The 20,952-nt window shown below is 48.4% G+C and overlaps 1 protein-coding gene across 1 annotated transcript in view; it reads right to left on the reverse strand.

Annotated features, from left to right (window-relative positions):
* Positions 1-864: 864 nt before the first annotated feature.
* The window catches only part of LOC135213322 (uncharacterized), a 48,835-nt gene continuing 28,747 nt past the window's right edge, over positions 865-20,952 (reverse strand). Inside the window, exons 3-4 of the mRNA XM_064247303.1 lie at positions 20,100-20,273; positions 865-1,067 (exon numbers count right to left, since the gene is read on the reverse strand). Of these exons, the coding sequence (XP_064103373.1) occupies positions 1,015-1,067; positions 20,100-20,273 (227 nt within the window). The 3' untranslated portion in view covers positions 865-1,014. The remainder of the gene's footprint in view (positions 1,068-20,099; positions 20,274-20,952) is intronic.

The following is a 20,952-nucleotide window of genomic DNA, read 5'->3' on the forward strand; positions in this document are numbered from 1 at the left end:
GTAAACAATCTCTCATGTCATCTTTGATATTCCTTACTCACAAATAAGAAATGAGAGAGTGAGACTATACTTTTCATTTCATGGCAGTCTTAAATCTCAAGATTCATTTTTAGGAGTAAGACCTGCGGCCACTTGGTAGGCAATGGTACCATAAACCTGAACAAAATCACCAAAAACAAGAGCATAAATCTGAAATAAAATAGAGGCACACTTACTAGAGCCGCAACAGACAGCATCTTAATGGAACTCAGTATGTGCACCTTCATATGATGAAGAGCCACAGGACAGAAAGAGTCCACAGTGCAGACTTTTCTCTGTCCTCACATCCCCTGCAATTATTACCCTTTACCCTCAACAAATGCCATCAGCATCAATAAGCCAATCACTACGTACTGAGTACATTGGCCTGGTTGAGCAGAGATTGTCAGAATTATATTTTCCACCCCACTCAAGACCATTAGGTCTTTACCGTGAACTCGTTCTGAGGCCATCTGCAAAGTTAATGATTTTATTTGCACTGGCAATTTTGTGAGGTTAAACAGATTTACCCATCCATACTAAAACAGATGTAAGTCAAGGTGAGGAGGGTGATTACAGTAAATCACCCTGAATTTTTATTTTTAGAAACATTCATTAAGAAGTGTTTTGTACTTAGTTCACTCATTACATTTTAATGTATAAAGTTTGGCATGACTAACATTTTGCACTCATTCATTTTACTACCTATCAAATGCTAGCCACTACTACCTTTTCCAGGGAATTATATTACCTGTGAAGATGTATACAAGATTAATTGGTTAAAAGTGAGGGGGGTCTACATTCATAAACCTGTTCTGCAAGTGTTCAGGATTTAAAAAAAGGGCAAGGTTTTTTCACTTTTATACTTAAAATTCCATAAAAAATTCCACATTTAATAAACAACTCCAAATTTTAACGAAGCAACATAAATAATACCAAAAACTACATACAAGCATGCTCTGCTGGCACTTGTCCATAAATGATCCTCAAATAGACTCAGCTTTCAAATATTTTGTCATCAAATTCATACAAATCGCACAGCAGATCAACTGTAAAGAGAAGAAATATCTTATGTATGAATTTCATTCAATAATAAGGAATGGGCCACACATTTTCAAAGAGATTTGTTAAAAATGTCACAAAGTTAATACAAAAAATTACGATAAAAAATCTAAAGATCTGTTGTTACTTTGGTCACAAGAAAATGTAATTGTCAATATAACTTAGAACCACCAATGAAAAACCTTTTTCACATGCAAAAGAATGAGCAAATGAGATTGTTTTAATAACAACCTAGTACTGTAAAATTGGATGAGAAATGGTAATATGGAAAAAATGTTTTTACAATAAAACAAGTTTTTATACAAACTCATCATTCATATTTAGCCTTTACTCCATTTCAAATAGACCCTGTCACACCTACTTGAAGAGTTGAAAGGACAAAAGTCCTAAAATTCATGCTACACACAATTCTTCTCATTCCTCTGTGCCAAACTCCATCTGGATGAATGAAGGTAAGGAAGGAAAGCACTGAAGATCAAGACCACAGTAATGATTTGTTTAAAAACTAATGTTTGTTATGCAAATCCATTAATCATAATTAAGCCTGAAATGATATTGTTATTTTACAATAAAGTTTTGTACATACTTATCTGGCACACATATACTTAGCTTACGTCTCTGACGTCACGACAGAATTCAAAACTCGCGGCAAACGCGACAGGTAGGTCAGGTGATCTACCTTACCCGCCGCTGGGAAGCGGGTGTAAGAACCAACATACCTTTCTTGCCAGATTTTTTCTCTCTTATACCTGTCTCCTGAGGGGAGGCTGGGCTGGCCATCAATCGTATATGTCTGCCAGGTAAGTATGTACAAAACTTTATTGTAAAATAACAATATCATTTTTGTACATGAACTTTCCTGTCAGACATATACTTAGCTGATTGACACCCTTGGTGGAGGGTACAAGACGGAAAATAAAGAAAAGGTAAACAACACCTGTTGTAGGATAAAAATAACCTTGGTTCTTACCTGTTTAGGCTGAAGACTTCATAGATACTGTCTATTAGTCTGCATAGCCATAAGAGCTACAGCGAGGGCGTGACCTTCAGCTGAAAAGACTCATTGGGTCTACTAACGGGACTTGATATCCGCTTACTTAGTAGAATCCAAGTCGGATCATGTCAATGGGGGTTCGCCCTCTTCTATGACAGAACCTGTCCACTACCAACGCAGGGAGCTTCAAACCAAATCCGATCACCTAACCAAACTAAAGTTATTAGTATTACGAAACGAAAAAAGAGATGCCTACCCTGCATCATTTTCATACAACCATATGAACTCATTAGCAAAAACAAGGGAAAAAACTACTAAGGATATGTTCCAGCTCCCTGCCCAGCACCGAATCCGCCGATACGTACGGGCCTAATGCGAAGCACTCGTCATACGTAATACTGACGTCTTTTAGGTAGTGGTTGGCGAATACTGAATTACATCTCCAGAATGTAGTTTTCATCAAATTCTGAAGAGACATATTCTTATTAAAGGCCAAGGAAGTGGCAATGACTCTCACTTCATGAGCCTTGACTTTTAGGAGCTTGAAATGTTCTTCATTACAAGATCTATGTGCTTCTTTCACAAGACTTCTAATGAAGAAAGACAGCGCATTTTTCGACAATGGTCTGCTGGGGTCCTTTACAGAGCACCATAGTCTGTCCTCAATGCCCTTAAGGGTTTTCCTTCTTCTGAAGTAGTATTTTAAACTCCTAACAGGGCAAAAGAGTTCTTTCAGGTTCTTCCCCTACTAGGGCAGATAATCCACGAACCTCAAAGCTCCTTGGCCAAGGATTTGAGGGGTTCTCATTCTTTGCTAAAAACGAAGGAAGGAAGGAACAAACCACGGAATCTCCTTTGAAACCTACCCTTCCTTCTAGGCATGAATCTCACTAACCCTTTTAGGCGGATGCTAGAGCCATGAGAAAGGAGAGCTTTCCTCGTAATATCTTTGAAGGAGGCTAAATGTGGTGGCTCAAACCTAGAGGGACCTCAGGAACGAAGAACCACGTCCAGATTCCAACTTGGAACTTCGTTCGAAGTTTTCTTGGAAGTTTCAAAAGATCTTAATAGATCATGCAGATCTTTGTTATTCAAAAGATCTAAATTCCTATGTCTGAACACAGCAGCCAGCATGCTCCGGTATCTTTTGATAGTAGATACTGCCAAACCGCATTTTTCTCTGAGGAAAACTAGGAAATCTGCTATCTGAGTCACAGAGGTAGGTCTGGAAGAGGAAAACTTCTGGTTTTCCTGCACCACCGGCGAAAGAGTCCCACTTCGACTGGTAGACTTTAAGGGTCGAAGGTCTTCTAGCTGAGGCGATAGCCTTAGCAGCTTTTGTCGAAAACCCCTTCGCTCTGACAAGACTTTTGACAGTCGAAAGCCAGTCAGACTGAGAGCGGGGAGGTTTCTGTGATACCTGCCGAAGTGGGGTTGTTTAAGCAAATCTTGTCTTTGTGGAAGTGCTCTTGGAAAGTCCACCAACCATTCCAGTACCTCTGTGAACCAATCTTGGGCGGGCCAGAACGGAGCTACTAGCGTCATTCTTGTCCTCTCCGAGATAGCAAAATTTCTTGAGGGTTTGTCCCAGTACTTGAAGGGGTGGGGGGGAAAGGCGTAGACATCTAGACCTGTCCAATCTAGGAGAAAACGCATCCACTGATACTGCTCCTGGGTCTGAGATCGGGGAGCAGTAAAGTTCGATCCTTGCGTTCCTTGCTGTTGCAAAGAGGTCGATGTGAGGTCTGCCCCATCTTCTCCACAGGTCTTGGCATACCTCTGAGTGGAGGGTCCACTCGGAAGGCAGGAGTTGATTCTTCCTGCTCAGGAGATCGGCCCTGACGTTCCTTTCTCCCTGTACGAATCTGGTGAGAAGACTGATCTTCCTTGTTTGAGACCACAGCAGAAGATCCCTTGCTGTTTCGTACAGGGAGAAGGAGTGTGTCCCCCCCTGTTTTTTGATGTACGCCAAGGCTGTTGTGGTTTGTTGTAGAATTGGACCTGGCACTACTGCATTTCGGACGTGGGGCTCGAAGGCTTTCAATGCCATCCAGACTGCCATCAACTCTTTTTTGTTGATGTGCCAGGACACCTGATCCCCCTTCCAGGTGCCTGACACTTCTCTCGTCCCGAGCGTCGCTCCCCACCTGCTTTCCGACCGCGTCGGAAAACCACACATGGTTGGGGTTCGGCATGTAAAGAGACATTCCTTCCACAAAACGAAGTGGGTTGTTCCACCACCGAAGGTCCTCTCTTGATTCCCCTTGAGATCTTGAAGGAGAACTCCAGATCTAGGGAGAGACGCCTCCAGTTCTGGTAAAGAAAGAACTGTAGAGGCCTGAGATGCAACCTTCCTAGAGAAACGAATTGCTCCAACGAGGAGAGTGTCCCCAGCAGACTCATCCACTCCTCGCTGTGCATGCATCTTTCTCTAGGAAGGTCGTTATTTTCTCGTAGCAACGAGCTATCCTCTCTGGCGACGGAAAAGCCCGAAAAGCCAGAGAAGCTATCCGAATCCCCAGATAGATCCGCTCTTGACTGGGGATTAATTGAGACTTCTGGAAGTTCACCAGAAGTCCCATGAGAACTTGCCAATGTAAGGGTCTTTTGAAGGTCCTCCAGACATCTTTCTTGAGACTCTGCTCTGATTAGCCAGTCGTCGAGATAAAGCGACACCCTCACTCCCTCCAAATGTAGCCACTGCGCCACATTTTTCATTAACCCCGTGAAAACTTGGGGTGCAGTCGACAGGCCGAAGCACAAGGCCTTGAATTGGAAGATGTTTCCTCCCATCATGAATCGTAGATACTTCCGTGAAGAAGGATGGATCGGCACATGAAAGTAAAGCGTCCTGAAGGTCTAGAGGACACCATCCAGTCCCCTGGACGAAGAGCCGCTAACACTGAGGAAGTTGTCTCCGGAGGCGAACTTCCTCTTTTCCACAAAGACGTTCAGGGCGCTTACATCCAAAACCGGTCTCCATCCTCCTGAGTTCTTCGGAACTAGGAATAATCTGTTGTAAAAACCCGCAGAGCGGGGATCTTTCACTAGTTCTATAGCCTCCTTCTCTAGCATGAGATCTACTGCTAGAGAAAGGGCTTGATTCATGATGGGGTCCTTGTACTTGGCCACCAACTCCCTCGGAGTTGTCGTCAATGGTGGTCTTGACGAGAAGGGAATGAGGTATCCTTTGCTGACAATCGATAGGGACCAATTGTCTGCCCCTTTGTGGGCCCAGACGTCGGCAAATTTCAGTAGTCTGGCACCCACTGTGATCTGGAGTCCTTGATCGCTATTTCTTTCCCTCTGACTGACCTAGAGAAGGTTTTACCTCTCTTAAAAGGTCTAGTTCCTCTGGTTGAAGAACCTCTGACAGCGGGTCCTCCTCGAAAGGGCTCCTGCCTCAGAGGAGTCTCTTTCTTGGCCTTGGTTTGGAAGACAGAGCGAGGTTTCCTGGCCGCCTGGGCTAACATGTCCTGAGTAGCCTTAGCTGAAAGGGCACTCGAGACATCTTGAATAATTTTCTTGGGGAACAGAAGAGAGGAGAGAGTTGAGCATACATAAGAGAGGCCCTTTGTGCATGTAAACTGCCTTAGTGAGAAACGAACAGTAGACTGACCGCTTCTTAATAACTCCATCTCCAAACAGTGAGGAGAACTTCACTCGCCGTCCCGTCTCTCACTGGCTTTGTCCATTGCCAAGTGAGGACGCAGTTAAGATCTTCAGGAGACAGTGAATCAGGGGTCTGGGTCTTATTAGCCAGAACTCCTAAACGACCAATCAAGGAGTTGAAAACTTCCAGGACTCGGAACATTCCCTTCAGTAGGTGGTCAAGTTCGTTCATCCCCACGTAGTCTTGGCGGACAGAGGGCGGAACGACGAGCAAAGAATCCACCAATGAAGAGAAGTCCAAGTCCGCAGACGAAGGGAGAGCGAGGTCTAAAGGTTCGCCTGATTTGTACCAGAATCCCAATCTGCCAGTCAGTTTAGACGGAGGGAAAGAAAAAACAGTCTTCCCTTTCTCTTCCTTAGAAAGGAGCCATTCCCCAAAACCTCTAGCGCCTTCTCATGGAAACAAGTTAGTTTCATCCTTACACAAGACGAAACCTTCGACGTCTTCGAAGTGGAGAATAAAGAAAGAGGAGAAAGGAGGAGCCACAGGAGAAAGGATATCTCCGAACTCTTGCAGGAGCAAATCTGTCACCTCTTATAGGAGGAAACAGAGGAGTCTTTTGGTCCTTCTTCTTCTGAGGGATCCTGTTCTTCCTGAGCTGAAGAACCCTCATGATCCTTAGAGGCGCAACTATCCTTATAAGAGTCTCTAGAGGAAGTAAGACGTTTACGTCTTGGAGACAAAGCTTCAGAAACGTGCCTACTTGCAACATCCTTCTTGTCTGGAGGAGTGCGTTTTCCAGATTCTTGGAGCCTAACAGGAGTAAGGCGGCTGTCAGGAGCAGAGCGCCTGTTTGAAGAAAAACTTCTATCAGGCTCTTGGCGCCTATCCAAAGGAGAGCGGCTACCAGGCGAACAGCGCCTGCCATACGAGAAGCGGCTACCAGGCTCTTGGCGCCTGAACCGAGGAGAGAGGATCTCTGGCGACGAGCGCCTACTAGGTGAGCGCCTACAAGGGGAGAAGCGCCTGCTAGGATCTCGGCGCCTGACTCGAGGAGAGTGAAAGTCAGGAGAAGAGCGCCTGCCAGGAGAAACGCGCCTAACAAGCTCTTGACGCCTGTCCAGCGAAGAGCGCCTGTCCGATTTAGGGCGCTTGTCAACAGGAGAGTGGAGGCGAGACGAGGAGCAGCTACGAGGCGAGTAGCGCCTACTAGGCTCTTGGTGCCTATCAAGGGGAGCGATCCTGTCTCGAGAAGAGCGTCTGTAGGGCGAAGATCTCCTACGAGCAGTCTGCTCCTTGTCCGAAGGAGAAACAAAGACATCCTGTCTGTCAGGCGAATGGCGCTTGGACGCAGATGGGATCTTGTCCGAAGCAGAAAGTCTCCTGCGAGAATCCGAACGCACAGGTGAGCGGGCCGCTTCCGTCGAATAGCGAGAGTCAGGAGAGGGGTTGAGCCCTGGAACCTTCTTTAACAGGAAAGCGAGAAACGTCCTTCCTACGACGAGACGACACGCAAAGAGAGCCAGCCAGAGCCGAAATCTGAGCCTGAAGGTTAGCCAACACCCTTGCAGGAGAATTCACAAACTCTTGAACAGGTGACGAGGCTCGATCTCTGCTCGGGGAACGATACTCCAGAGATCTCTTACGTTTCTTCGCTTCCACCTCAGGCTCTTCCGAAAAAACTTCAGGGCTGGATGACGGGGCGCAGGGAGCGTTCCAGGCTCTCTTCGAAGGGCGCGAGGCTTCCGAAGAGCTCCATCCTCGTTTAGGAGAAGGCGAAGGTGAAGACGAGAAGCATTGGCGCAATAATTTCTCTCTTGGAGTGGACGATCCAAGGTAGCCTGGGAACGATCAACAGGAGCTACCAAGGGGACGCCTGACCGGTGGGGATGCCCCTCCCTAACCTTCCTGCGGCTTTCGATTTCCTTTTCCTCCACTGGGACTGGGAGTCTGGAAGAGGTCTAGGCCTTGAAGCATTAGGGAGCCGATCAGACGCACCCTCCACTGCACTGGGTTCACTGCACAAATCACTATTGGAATCACTCTTACCTTCTAAATGTTTAATTTTCATCTCCATACTGCGAATGGTGGCTTTCATGGAGGCCACTTCCGAAGGCGCATCTTCGGCTTCGGTGCAGGGAGCAGGAGCTGAAACTGACAAAGGAGCTACTTCTAAAATAGGATTATCTATATCCAACTCGCTAATACGAGATCTACTACTGCTCCTAGAAGAAGCTTTCCTAACTATCCTTTTCAAGCTTCCTCAAGTAGGAAGACAAAGACTTCCATTCATCCTCATTCAGCTTTTCACATTCATTACAAGGATTATTAAAGGTGCATTCATTCCCTCTACACTTCAAACATACTGTGTGAGGGTCTACCGCAGCTTTTGGTAGCCTCACTTTACACTCAGTCATACAACAAACTCTAAACATAGCAGTTTTCTTAGTATCAACATCAGACATCATGAATCCAAAGAAAAATCCAAAGAAAAGTCAAATAACTGTCCACAAATCGCGAATGCCAGGCCAAAAGATCGGGTACTTCACCAAAAGTCTGTAGAAACAATCCAGGGCTAAAACGAGAAAAGAATCCAACTGTCAAGAGGTACCGACAACAGGTGTGGTCGACACCGACGACAGAAAAAATCTGGCAAGAAAGGTATGTTGGTTCTTACACCCGCTTCCCAGCGGCGGGTAAGGTAGATCACCTGACCTACCTGTCGCGTTTGCCGCGAGTTTTGAATTCTGTCGTGACGTCAGAGACGTAAGCTAAGTATATGTCTGACAGGAAAGTTCATGTACAAAATCACATTTTCAAAGAGGAAATTATGCCTGAATCACATTTTCAAAGAGAGAAAGAAGTACACTAGTTTCTGAAAAGAAAGTAGACCTGCATGCAAACAGTTGTCTGACCCCTTCAAATGACAAACAGTGGAAGTAATGATGACCTCTGAAAACCAGGTAGCTTCAGTCAATAATGGGTGCAACAAAAGATATAACCTGATGGTACACACACCACACACCAAGCATATTTGAAAAGAGGAGGATGAGGTCGTGAAGAGAAGAATGAATGACCTAAATCCATTAACCTGTATTGAAATACCCATTACAACAACCAGACTTGACGAGAAGTACTAAAGAGAGTGAGTCACATATGAAACTAAATGCATGTGAAAGAAACTTCCACTGAGACCGAAGGGCTGCTAAGTATAGCACAGAGATCCTGTTTATAATTCAACAGCAAAGGGGAGAGTGCACACATGTTGATAGCACTGATCCTGAGCTTTGTCAGGCTATCCTGAGGCACATTTAATAATCTAACAAGGAGTCTGCTGAAGCTGACAAAAAAAGAAAGGAAAAAAAAAAGGTCTTCAGAGAAAGGCTTACTCCAACAACATAGAATAAGGGATGGATGAGAGCAAGAGGATTGGACAGAGGCAATCATCTTGAGGCACAATATGCAAGCCTCAATAGGGCAGAGAAGATAAACTTCACAAGAAGAGCAGCGTAAGGCAGCAAAAGTAATGAAATCCAAGAACATGTCTTACCTAGAAAGAGAGTCCTTGTCAAGAACTCCACAACAAACAGAAGTCTTCTACAGAACCAACAGTGGGAAGAAAGGCTATGTTGGAAAGGGTTTGGAGTCCAATAAAATGCTTAGAGGAGCAAAGGCTATTAGGAATCCACTTGACCATAAAAGAGAGCCATAGGTCTTTGTAGACATCTAAAGGAATAATTCCAAAGGAAGCTCTGACAATAGACACCATTTACTTATGGGTGAATTGGGGCCACAATGGAAACTTTGTGTTGTACTGTAAGTAAAAGAACTGGATTACTGACAACCAAAGAAAGTGAACTCTAATCCTTTCCTGAAAACACTGATAAATACAGCAATTTTCATCCAACCTCCCTTCCAAAGGTTACTGAGACTGCAGCTGTGTTACCTTTGCACCAACCTGATGGTTTGCGGCATGAAAACACCAGCCAATCAACCGTGAAAATCAAGGCATCACAGTGACAGCGTTTCTGTTTGGGAGCACATAATTATAGCTTTAGCTTATTTGTTATTCTATACATGGAGAAATTGTTAACCCCCTTTGTAAAGCTCCTTTTGTAATGATACTTCTTGTATCTGGGTTATGAAAAGAATCAAATACCCCACTGGGTCTATATCATCTGTGAACATTTTGATGTGATGAACTTAAGCCAACTAGTGAAGTATGACATTAACACTGCTGATGCACTCGTGTTGATTTGCAAAAACTGGCACAAAAGGAAAGATTAATCCAAGGAAGCCACAAGTTACTCTCTCTGAGACACTTTGACACCCTAATTCATCAGTGAAAAAACTACTAGCCTTGCTCAAAATACCCTCTTAAGGAAAGAGTACACACAATGCCTTGATCCAATGCTTAAGTTGAACAACAATACAGTATTTGCAAACTTCCTCAGCTTTGAGTCTAGAATCTTAGTCCTTGCAGATTCTTTCCTGAGGGTCATCCTGATAGGCATGAGGCCTAAGGAATTTCTCACCCTACAAAATTCTTGTACTTGAAAGCTTGGTGCTGAGGCTGTCTTTCTGGAAAAAACCTGTGCCTCTCTATTGCATCTGAAGGGAAGTGTAATCCTACTTTGGTCCACTTTGTGAAATCCAACTATTTCCAGCCACCGTAGCAAATGGAAGCTTCGCTGAAGATGGGGAGCATGAAGGATAGGAATGGAATATAAAATTTGGGCCAAGGGCTAAGTGCTTCGACCTATGAGGTCAATCAGAGCTGAAAATAATTTTAAAATAAATTTGTACACATTTCTAAACACACACATTAATAGGCTCTTATAAATACATTTACACAGATTAATATACTCCAATAAATACATATGCACAAACTTGGTTACATTCTTGCTTGCAAATCGATAGAATTAAAAATCTTGAATGCACAAAAAAAAACTAAAAAAAAAAAAAAAAAAAATAGATGAAATCCTAAGCTCTACATAAATAAATAAAATTTGCATCTAATCATAAAGATTTATTTGTTCCGACACGGCATACAAACCTTCGGTCCTTTTACAATAGGAAGGTACTAGCGGCAGCTGGATAGGTCGTAAGCTTTCGAACAAGGGGTTCGGTAGTTAACTGCTTGTCCGACAGGCGCGCGCGCGCGACTGGGAGGTAAACAAATCACTTTTGCTTTCGGCCTCACAGCGAGTGGACGTGTGTGTTCGACGCTCTCTGCCCGCTTCTCGTCGTTTGCTTTCTTGAGTATTTGGTTGTGTTTGTGTATGAAAGAGTTCATTGTAAGTACAGTAGACCCTTGACTCACGAACACAATCCGTTCCTAGACCTTGGTCGTGTTCCAAATTGTTCGTGACTCGGAGCTAATTTCCCCATAAGGTTTAATGGGAATAATATTAATTGGTTCTCGACCCCTACGAACCAATATATATTATGTATATTTTGCCTTATTTTACACAGATAATGTAAAAGTCAGTGTAAAAAACCTTAATATATCTAATAATATAATTTAAAATGGTAAACTAACACTATAAAAACGTTTGTAAAGTGAACACTTACTATGACTGGCGAGACTTCTGGCTTGACGGACAAGAAGAAGAGGAGGGTGGTGGGTGGGGAGGAGGTTATTGTGCGGAAGGAGACCCTCCCCATCCAGGTCGGGGAGATCTCGTTCCGGAGATTCAACTCTTCTAGGTTTTTTTGGTGAACGTTTAAATCACAAACTTATCCAATGTCTGTTGCCTTTTCCTCCTTGCATAACTTTTCTGAAATGGCTCATTAAATTTTCATTGAGCATATTCACGATCCTGTTCGTAACAATTTTGTCCGGATGATACAATTCAAGGAAGCACTGGACATCATTCCACTTTTCCAATGCGGCTTTTATCACATCACTGCTGACATCTGTAACTTCCTCCCCAGCCTCCTCTTCGTCAGTTGATTGCTCCCGAGCAAGTTGCTCCTGCTGCTTTAATGGCATCCTTGTTTTTCAAAATTGTCGAAATTGTCGACTTGGCATCTTGTACTCACTTGCGATATCGGTCACGCGAACACCACGTTCAAACTTTTCTATAATTTCTTTCTTTATTTCAATGGTTATCTTCCTCTGCACCCTCTTCTCACCATCACTCTTCACTTTCTTACTTTCACCACCACTCTTCACTTTCTTAGGGGGGCCCATTATGAAGAAAATCACAAGTTTTAGCGCAAAAAATGCTAAGCGAATTGACGAACGTCTTGTACACAATGAGATGAGACAAAGAGCGATGCGTGGGTGACGCCGTGCGTGGGCGGCTGGAGGATGGCTGTTCCCATGGCAACTCAAACGCTCTCACGTGTGCTGGGCGATTTCGCGCATTTTTCAAATGTTTGTGTCTAAAAATTAGTTTGTGAAACAAAGTGAATTGTTATTTTCCAGAAATTTCCAGCATTTTTCAAATGTTCATGTCTCAAAATTAGTTCATGACCCAAACAGAATTTTTATTTTCCGCATTTTTTTTTTGTTCGTATCTCAAAGTTAGTTCGTAGGTCAAGGGTGAAATTTTACCTATAATTTTGGTCGGGGATCGAGTTGTACGTGGGTCAATGCGTTCGTGAGTCAAGGGTCTACTGTACAATCATTTCTCTCTTTTCATATTAATTCAACTGAAATGATAATGATGGAATCTCCTCGCCTCGCTACCCCCCACGGAGACTATGCCCGGGTACCGAAGGGCGTAAATGCGGGAAGTTCCGCTCTTTCCCGGAGATAGACCCTCATATTTTGTGTGCTCGGTGTCGGGGGCGCGAATGCACCCGAGCCGAGCCTTGTGATGTTTGTAATGATTGGTCGGGAGGCGCAGTGGATCTTTGTATGAGGGCAGGAAGAAGCGAAGGCCTGCAAAGGAGTCGTCGGAAAGCTCTCCCGCGACTCCTTTGGTGACGGACACTTCGTCTTCTTTCCTGCCGCCCGCTCAACTTCCACGTCTCGCGCCTTCCCCTTCGGGGGGGGTGTCTAGGTCCTTCTCCTCTCCTGACTTGTCGAGTGTGGAGGAGGGCGCTAGATACCCTGACGTCGAGTTGTACTCTGGGTCCTCTATCCGTTCGTCTTCGCGCGAGCGGGTAGAGGATCCCCCTAATCACCCGACTTTTGCCTCCTCAGGTGCGGTTGCCGCGAAGGATGACCTCGGACAGGTGTGGGCATCGTTGGGGCTGCAGGGTGTGCCGAGTGTCCAGGGGCTGCTCTACCATCTCGCTGGCGCCGTGGCGGTCACCCATGCAACGGTCACGACCACCACCACGACCCTTACAACACCCGGCTACGCTTCACCTCCTCACCTGGTGTACACCCAGCACGCGGTCTCTGTGACACCCACTACATCGGTGCTAGGGGCCAGTCGCCGTAACTCGGGGGAGTGTGATGCCGCCACCTGGGTTTGCCGTGCTGCCGCGACGGACTTTTCGTGTGCCCGAAGAGCTCGCCCCTGGACCTCCCACCGGTACCTAGGATGTCTGTGCCGCTGGTCCTCCCATCTGGACCGCCTACACAGTCTGCCGTACCTGCCGTACCTGCCCAGCTGCTGTCCACGGACGTGACGTTGACCACTGCTGCCGTTCCTGTACCTGCTCCTGCTGTCTCTTCTGCCGTTCCTGTGATGCCTGCACCTGCTGATGTTGTTCCTGTTCCTGGCGCCGCTGCTCCCGATGCTGATCTGTTCGGACAGGTGCGTCCGGGCCCTGTTGCTTCGGCAACAGCAGCCCCGGCTCCGTCCTGGATGACAGATCTGACGTCGGTCCTGAGAAGGTTGACGAAGAAGAAGAAGAAGAGGAGGAAGGTGTCGTCGTCGTCTTCATCGTCTTCTTCGTCGTCGTCGTCGTCTGCCGCCTCTTCCCCTTCTTCTTCTAAGGCTCCCCCGCCGAAGAAGAAGAAGGTCGCCTCCCCCCCCCCCTAAGAAGTCTCCTTCGGGAACTTCTAAGGGCCCGTCTCGCTCTGGTGAGACGGGGGGTTCTTCCGCTGGTCACCCTGCTCCTTCGGGGGCAGGACCCGTCTCTTCTTCCGCAAGGAAGAAGACTACGGGGACCAGAGGAGTGCCGGCTAAAACACCGGCACTTCCTCACCTGCTGTCAGTGGTTCGGCCACAGCAGCAGGGTCCGTCTCGGCCGCTCGTTCGCGAGAGGTACCGAGTGTACGGTCGCCTACCAGCGACCGTGCAGCCAGGAACCAGACCTCTGAGTCCGCTCAGCGTCAGGTTCACGGCACGGAGCGGAAGACTGGTGACAGCCGCTCACGCGACTCTCACAGACAGCTCTCGCTCTCGCGGCGAGCAGCTGGCTACCCGGGTTGCGGACGTGACGGTCCATGACCGGCCACGGGCTGAGGCTGGGAAGAGGTCCCCCGCCCCGTTCGCCGGCACCAGCCACGGCTGGTACCAGCGAACTGACGCACCGTGAGGATACGCACCGATCTCACCGTGACAGTGGAGCTCGCCGGTCGCCTGACCGTCACTCTCACCAGAGAGCGATCGGGGGTACGGCGACCAGCACCAGCTCCTCTGACACACGGAGGACCGGGGGCCGCTGTTCTCGGTCCAGCCGTTCTCCACAGCGAGACGGCTCGACTAGGTCTGCAGCTCGATCGCCACCCGCGGGTTGGCGATCGCCTGCAGTCTTCCAAGCCCGCTGGTTCTGCCAGCGAGCGAGGAGGGAGCGTCAGGTCTCCTCTCCCGCCCATACCTTCAACCTCCTCGGGTTACACCGGGAGGGGCGAGGTATTGAGGAGTGATCGTGAGGGGTGCGCCCCTCAGGATCCCACCACGTCGTCGTACGTACCAGGCTCGGTTCTCGGACCAGCCAGGTCGTACGCACAGGTGGTTGGAGGAGACCGAGAGGGGTCTGTCGCTGCTCCTCTCCTTGAGGGAGGAGGGTCTCGGGAGGTGCTCCTGTTTGAGGGACTGGACGGTCCGACTCCGCAGGACGCAGTCACTCCTGAGATCCAGAGGAACTTTGCCGAGGTTATTGCGCTGATTCGTCAGCACAACGACCTCTGCGGAAGGATCGCCGCTCCCACCATCCCCGAGCCCACGTCCCGGCTCGAGTCGTTCTGGGCCCGAAGAGGGAACCCAGACCGACGGTGGGCTTGCCGCGTTCTGAGCTTGCGGACTCAGTGCTGGACCAGGTTGAATCGCTTGTCTCCGGACAAGACGGTTCGCTCAAGTCTGGCAGGTCGAGCAAGCTGCTTCCACCTCCTCTGCTGCGGCAGCGGCGTTTTTACGTGCCATCTGAAGACCCGATGCCGCCCAACAGGTGAACCCGGAGTTAGCCAGGCTGACTCCGGGTGTGTCTCTGCAGCAGCTCCTGTTCGAGAACCTGTGGTTCTCGCAGCAAGAGGCACTCGGCCTGGAATCTAACCGCCATGGCAGCTTTCCAGGCCGTCTCCTGGCTAGATCCTGTGGTCCCTCACAGTATAACTAAGGTCGCAGCCAACTCCGGGGGGAATTTCTCCCGAAGATGACTCGGCCTTCAGGAGACTTTGCCAGTCTGGGGGAAGAGCCATCTCCTTCCTTGCCCACCAGACGGTGAACCTGTGGGCCAACCTGGTTCTCCGACGAAGGGACGCTGTCCTTACTCGGGTTTTCCAGGGCGGCCGGCGTTGAAGCGGCGTTGGGACTTCGCAACGGACCTTTACGGAGTTCCACGTCTCTCTTCCCAGGAGAGATGGTGGGGACGCTGCGGTGGACAGCGGCGCACTGACGACAGTGACCGGCTGGTTCACCAGGCAGTCTCGAAGGCTTCTGGGCAGCCTCGGACTGCGGCCAAGTCTAAGAGCTCGGCTAGCGCTTCCTCGGTGGCTAAGACGGTAGCTGCGTCGAAGCCCCGGGGAATGACTCTGTCTTCTTCGACTTCTGGCAAGGGAGCCGTAACCAGCCCTCCTCCCAGCCCTCCTCCTCCGTGGAGGCTCTGGGAAGAAGTCGAAGAAAGGGGGGAAACGCTAGGGACGGCGTTCCCCCTCACCTGCTGCCGGAAGTGGGGGGGTGCCTGGCCAGCCATTGGGCAACTTGGCAGCGCTACGGCGCCGAGACCTGGATTGTAGATGTCCTTCGGGAGGGATATCTATTACCCTTCGAATCTCGGCCACCCCTCACCTCCAACCCGGTCCAACAGCAGTCGTACGTTTCCAGGGTCATCGAAGGACGTAGCACTGAGACAGGAGATCAAGACCATGCTGAGCAAGAGAGCTGTAGAAATCGTCACGGATCAGTCACCGGGCTTTTACAGTCGACTCTTCCTGGTGGAAAGTCTACGGGAGGCTGGCGCCCGGTGATAGATCTCTCTCCCCTGAACCGGTTTGTTCGCCAGACCCGGTTCACGATGGAGACGGCACGCTCAGTGCTCGACTCCATCAGGTGGGAGAACGATTTCATGCTTTCAGTGGACTTGAAGGATGCGTATTTACAAATACCCATTCATCAGTCCTCCAAAAGAAAGTACCTCCGCTTCATCCTCGACGGGACGGTGTACCAGTTCAGGGCACTTTGCTTCGGTCTCTCAACCGCCCCACAGGTGTTCACGCGAGTGTTCACTCTGGTGTCTGCTTGGGCCCATTCGCACGGGATACGTCTGATGAGGTATCTCGACGATTGGTTAGTCCTGGCGAGCTCCCGCTCGCAGTTGCTACAGGACAGGGATCGACTGCTCGAGTTCTGTCGCGATCTGGGGATCGTTGTGAACTTCGAAAAGTCCGATCTCGAGCCCAAGCAGAGGATGAAGTACCTGGGTATGCTGATCGACACGGTAGCAGGGCGAGTCTTCCCCGCAGACTCGCGGATCAGCAGATTCAGGGAGGCAGCCAACAGTTCCTGTCTCGGCAGGAACAGGTACCTCAGCGATCGCAAGTCGGGATCGGACACCTGTCGTCACTCGAGAAGTTAGGCCCTCACGGGCGTCTTCACCTGCAGTCTCTTCAGTGGGGACTAAAGGAGAGTTGGTCACAGGCGACGGATCCCCAGCTTTCCAGTGTCACTGACACAGGAGGTGAGGCAGGACCTAGCCTGGTGGCTGGACGACAGGAACCTCTTAAGAGGAGTGCCCCTGCGCACTCCCCCCCCCGGACATGCAGCTGTTCTCAGACGCATCGACCGAGGGATGGGGCGCACACCTGGAGGAGTTGCTGACTTCAGGAGTGTGGGACGAGAACGACAAGCACCTTCACATCAATGTACTGGAACTCAAGGCAGCGTTCCTCGCTCTCCAAGAGTTCCAGGACCGCTTGATGGGACACTCAGTGGTGTTGATGTGCGACAAAACACCACGGTGGTGGCTTACGTCAACAAACAGGGGGGACTAGTGTCTCTCCCGTTGTACCAGTTACTCGGCAGTGCACGAGTGGGCCGAGGCACACTCAATAGAGCTGTCGGCACGCTACATTCCAGGGAAGAGGAATGTAGTAGCAGACACGCTCAGCCGTCGGGATCAGGTGATAGGGACCGAATGGTCTCTACACCAGGACGTGGCGGAAAGGCTCTTCGACCTGTGGGGGCGACCAGTCGTGGATCTGTTCGCCACCCGGCACAACAGGAAGCTCCAGGTGTTCTTCTCGGCCGTGCCGGACCCATGGGCAGCTGCAGAGGACGCTCTTCAACACCCGTGGGACAACCTCTTCGCCTATGCCTTTCCCCCGTTCAGCCTGATTCGCAAGGTGATCAGTCGAGCACTGGTCACCCCGAATCTCAGGATGATCCTGGTGGCTCCCAAATGGCCACAGGCCATTTGGTATCCGGACCTGCTGGCTCTTCTCGCAGGAGAACCGAGAGAGATTCCCCCTTGGCACAACCTTCTCGCCCAGCCACACGTCGAGCGTACCACCGAGCAGTCCAGTCTCTACGTCTTCACGGCTGGCTGTTATCCACCATCTCTTCGCGAACGAGAGGCTTTTCTCGTAGCGCAGCAACAGAGAATGGCTGGAAACGTCCGTCAGTCCTCTGCAGCTGTGTACCAGGGGAAGTGGGCCGTCTTCTGTGGTTGGTGTCGTAGACGGGGTCTATCTCCTCTCAGAGCCACTCTTCAGCAGGTAGCGGATTTCCTCGTTTTTTGTTTTTCTTCGCCGAGAGAAGCTCCTCTCAGTCCCCACAGTCAAAGGATACAGAGCCGCCTTGGCGCTCGTCCTGAAACTGAGGGGATTGGACATCTCGAATCGTTCGAGATCTCCCTGCTTATGAGGAGCTTCGAAAGGTCTTGCCCACCCAGGGAACTCAGGCCCCCTGCGTGGGATGTGACTCTCGTCCTTAGGAGTCTGACTCGAACGCCGTTCGAGCCACTCCGAGAGTCGTCAGACAGGGATCTGACCCTCAAGACCCTCTTCTTGCTGGCCCTGGCATCGGCGAAGAGAGTAGGGGAACTTCATGGTCTTTCCTATGATGTACGACACTCCAGGGGATGGGGATCTGTGACGCTCGATTTCGTCCCGAACTTCGTTGCGAAGACTCAGAAACCGTCGATCCCTGACGACAGGTTTCGAGTCATTCACGATTCCCTCCCTATTGGACTTCACCGATAATGATGCGGATGAGATGCTGCTTTGTCCTGTAGGGCGCTACGGCGCTATCTGAAGAGAACTCGACACCTCAGGCCTGAGTGTCGACGCCTCTTCGTTAGCACCGGGGTCACCAAGAAAGAAGTATTCCAAGAACACTCTTTCATTCTGGCTGCGTGAGGTCATCAGGAGGGCGTATGAGGCTGATGGTAGTGACGACATCCGTACGTCCCGTCCGAGAGCTCACGAAGTCAGAAGTATTGGCCCCTCGTTGGCGTTTCGTAAGAACTTCTCCGTGGCGCAGGTCCTGAAGGCAGGGGTCTGGTCTAACCAGACTACCTTTACGTCCTTCTACCTCTACCTTCGGGATATTGCCCACAGGTCCTTGGATACCTTTTCCTTGGGACCCGTGGTGGCTGTCTCAACAAGTTGTGTAGCTAACCCAGACCCTCGCATGGCTGAAACAGCATCGAGTCCTGGTGTGACTGTGTGGATGGATGTGTGAGTGAGTGAGTGACTGGCTCTCTCTTCCCATCTTTTCCTCCTCCTCTACCTGTGGGCAGAGGCCACGGTCGGTCACTACGCTGGATGAGGACGAGATGCAGGTGAGCTATATGACAGAGCCCCATCCTGTCCCTTTCACTAGGGATAGGAGCAGAATATCCACCGACTTCCTTCTACAAGGGGGGAAGTGGATGCCTACAAGAGTCAAACCCATGACTTTATATTTGCTCCTGTACAGGAACAAATTCTTACATTGCTGGTACGAAGAGATACGCATGCCTCTCTCTTAGTAACTCGGTCCAGAGGTCTGACCATTGATCCTGCGGTGCACACACCCGATCAATCGGACAGAGGCTTGATCCCTCCCTCGCTCTTACGACCAGGGAGGCTTCCAAGGTTGGGCGAACACCAGTCTGTTCACAAAAGACTCAGATTCCTCCCACCAAGAAGTGAGTCTTCCTATTGTAAAAGGACCGAAGGTTTGTATGCCGTGTCGGAACAAATGACAATTTGTCCAAAATTGCATTTTTCCTAACTATACAAACCTGAGGTCCTTTTACACATAGCCCCACCTCATGCCACCCCTCACTCTGCAGTTTTTGCTTGGGCCAAAAGCAAAAGTGATTTGTTTACCTCCCAGTCGCGCGCGCGCGCCTGTCGGACAAGCAGTTAACTACCGAACCCCTTGTTCGAAAGCTTACGACCTATCCAGCTGCCGCTAGTACCTTCCTATTGTAAAAGGACCTCAGGTTTGTATAGTTAGGAAAAATGCAATTTTGGACAAATTGTCATATTGTTTAAGGAGGGCGAAAGAACTACTGAGTAATTCAACCATTCTGGAAAGAAAACCAATGCTCTGTTGAACAGCAAGCACCTAACAAAAAACGAGCTGATCATTTAAGGGCTTTCTCATGCCTTGTTTCAGGGTCCAGTAATGGGTATCTGCGAGCATCTCAAGCTCAGTTCAGTATGTTGCTCCTGTCTGCTTGCTGTTACACTGTCTTAATGTCTCTCCAAACAATCAGTATCTTCTAACATCACTTTCATCTTGGCTACAACTAAAATGCAGAATAGTTTGCTTAGTGCAGTAGTGGAATCTTCTGATCTTCAAATGTTTAAATGAGGAATATATTAATCTCAGCTTTTTGCATTGGTTTTATTTTCTATTCCCTTATACTTATTCATTTATCATCTTTTCCTATAACTTGCATCTCTATACAGACTAATTTCCCTTTGCAGCCCTCTCGAGTGTTACTCTGTCCATAAGAGTTTTCAGCTGAAGATATAAACAAAGAAAGAAAGAATAAAGTGATTTGACAGACTAGCAAAGGGTGTTAGTACAGTATAAGGCTTGTCATTCGTAAGAATAAACTTTTTCAGCTAACCTGTTTGTCTGTCAGCTTTCAGTGTTTTTGCATTGTTCAGGATTGCACCCATGACAACAGTGTACTGGGGAAGGCCAGCAATTTTTTCCCACCACAACGAGTCTCTTGTTGACCAGCTGTGAAGCAATCTTATTGCTGGAATCAGTAGCCTCCTTAAAGTACAGTCACCCGGATCTGCAAATGAGAGGCTATTAGCAAGATCAATTTAAGCCATAAACATGTTTATAATAATACATAATCAGTTATTTCAAAACACATTAGTACGAAAGGTAAATCAAAGAAAATGGAAAAATATGAAAATATCTAAAAATGCAAGTTTTCCAGACTAAAATTCTTTTATACTGACTCATCACTTTAGGACAACTTAAATGTGAATTGGCTCATTTTCTTTACACATTCAAAAATGGAAGTTTCAGATGCTAATAATGATCCTTATCGTGCAAGATCTTTCGTAGGTCCTGATATTGAAGTTATTAATAATGAATTTTAACTAAAGTTTATGATAAAAGAAGAGATTTTAATTTTAAAAAAGTAGGACTTCCTGCCTTATACTCTCATCCAAGACTTAACATAACTTAAGGAGTCATAAGCTCACAATCCTGGCCCTACAACAGAGTATTAAAAGGTGGTGATTCACTAAAACTGAGGGTAGGAGAGTTCAGTACACTTGCTAATATCCTCCGGATCTCTATAAATGAAAATATTCAGCAGTCAGTAGGAGTGCTACAAGACTTCAGCACTGGACATTGGTCGAAGAAACAGAGCATAGTGATGGCAGGTGAGCGAGGGGCATTCCCCCTCATCCCCTACAGCACCCTTTAACCCTCTTACGCCGGAGCGGTAAATAAAAAAT

The sequence above is a fragment of the Macrobrachium nipponense genome, chromosome 42 (genome assembly GCF_015104395.2).
Source record: "Macrobrachium nipponense isolate FS-2020 chromosome 42, ASM1510439v2, whole genome shotgun sequence".
NCBI lineage: Eukaryota > Metazoa > Arthropoda > Malacostraca > Decapoda > Palaemonidae > Macrobrachium > Macrobrachium nipponense.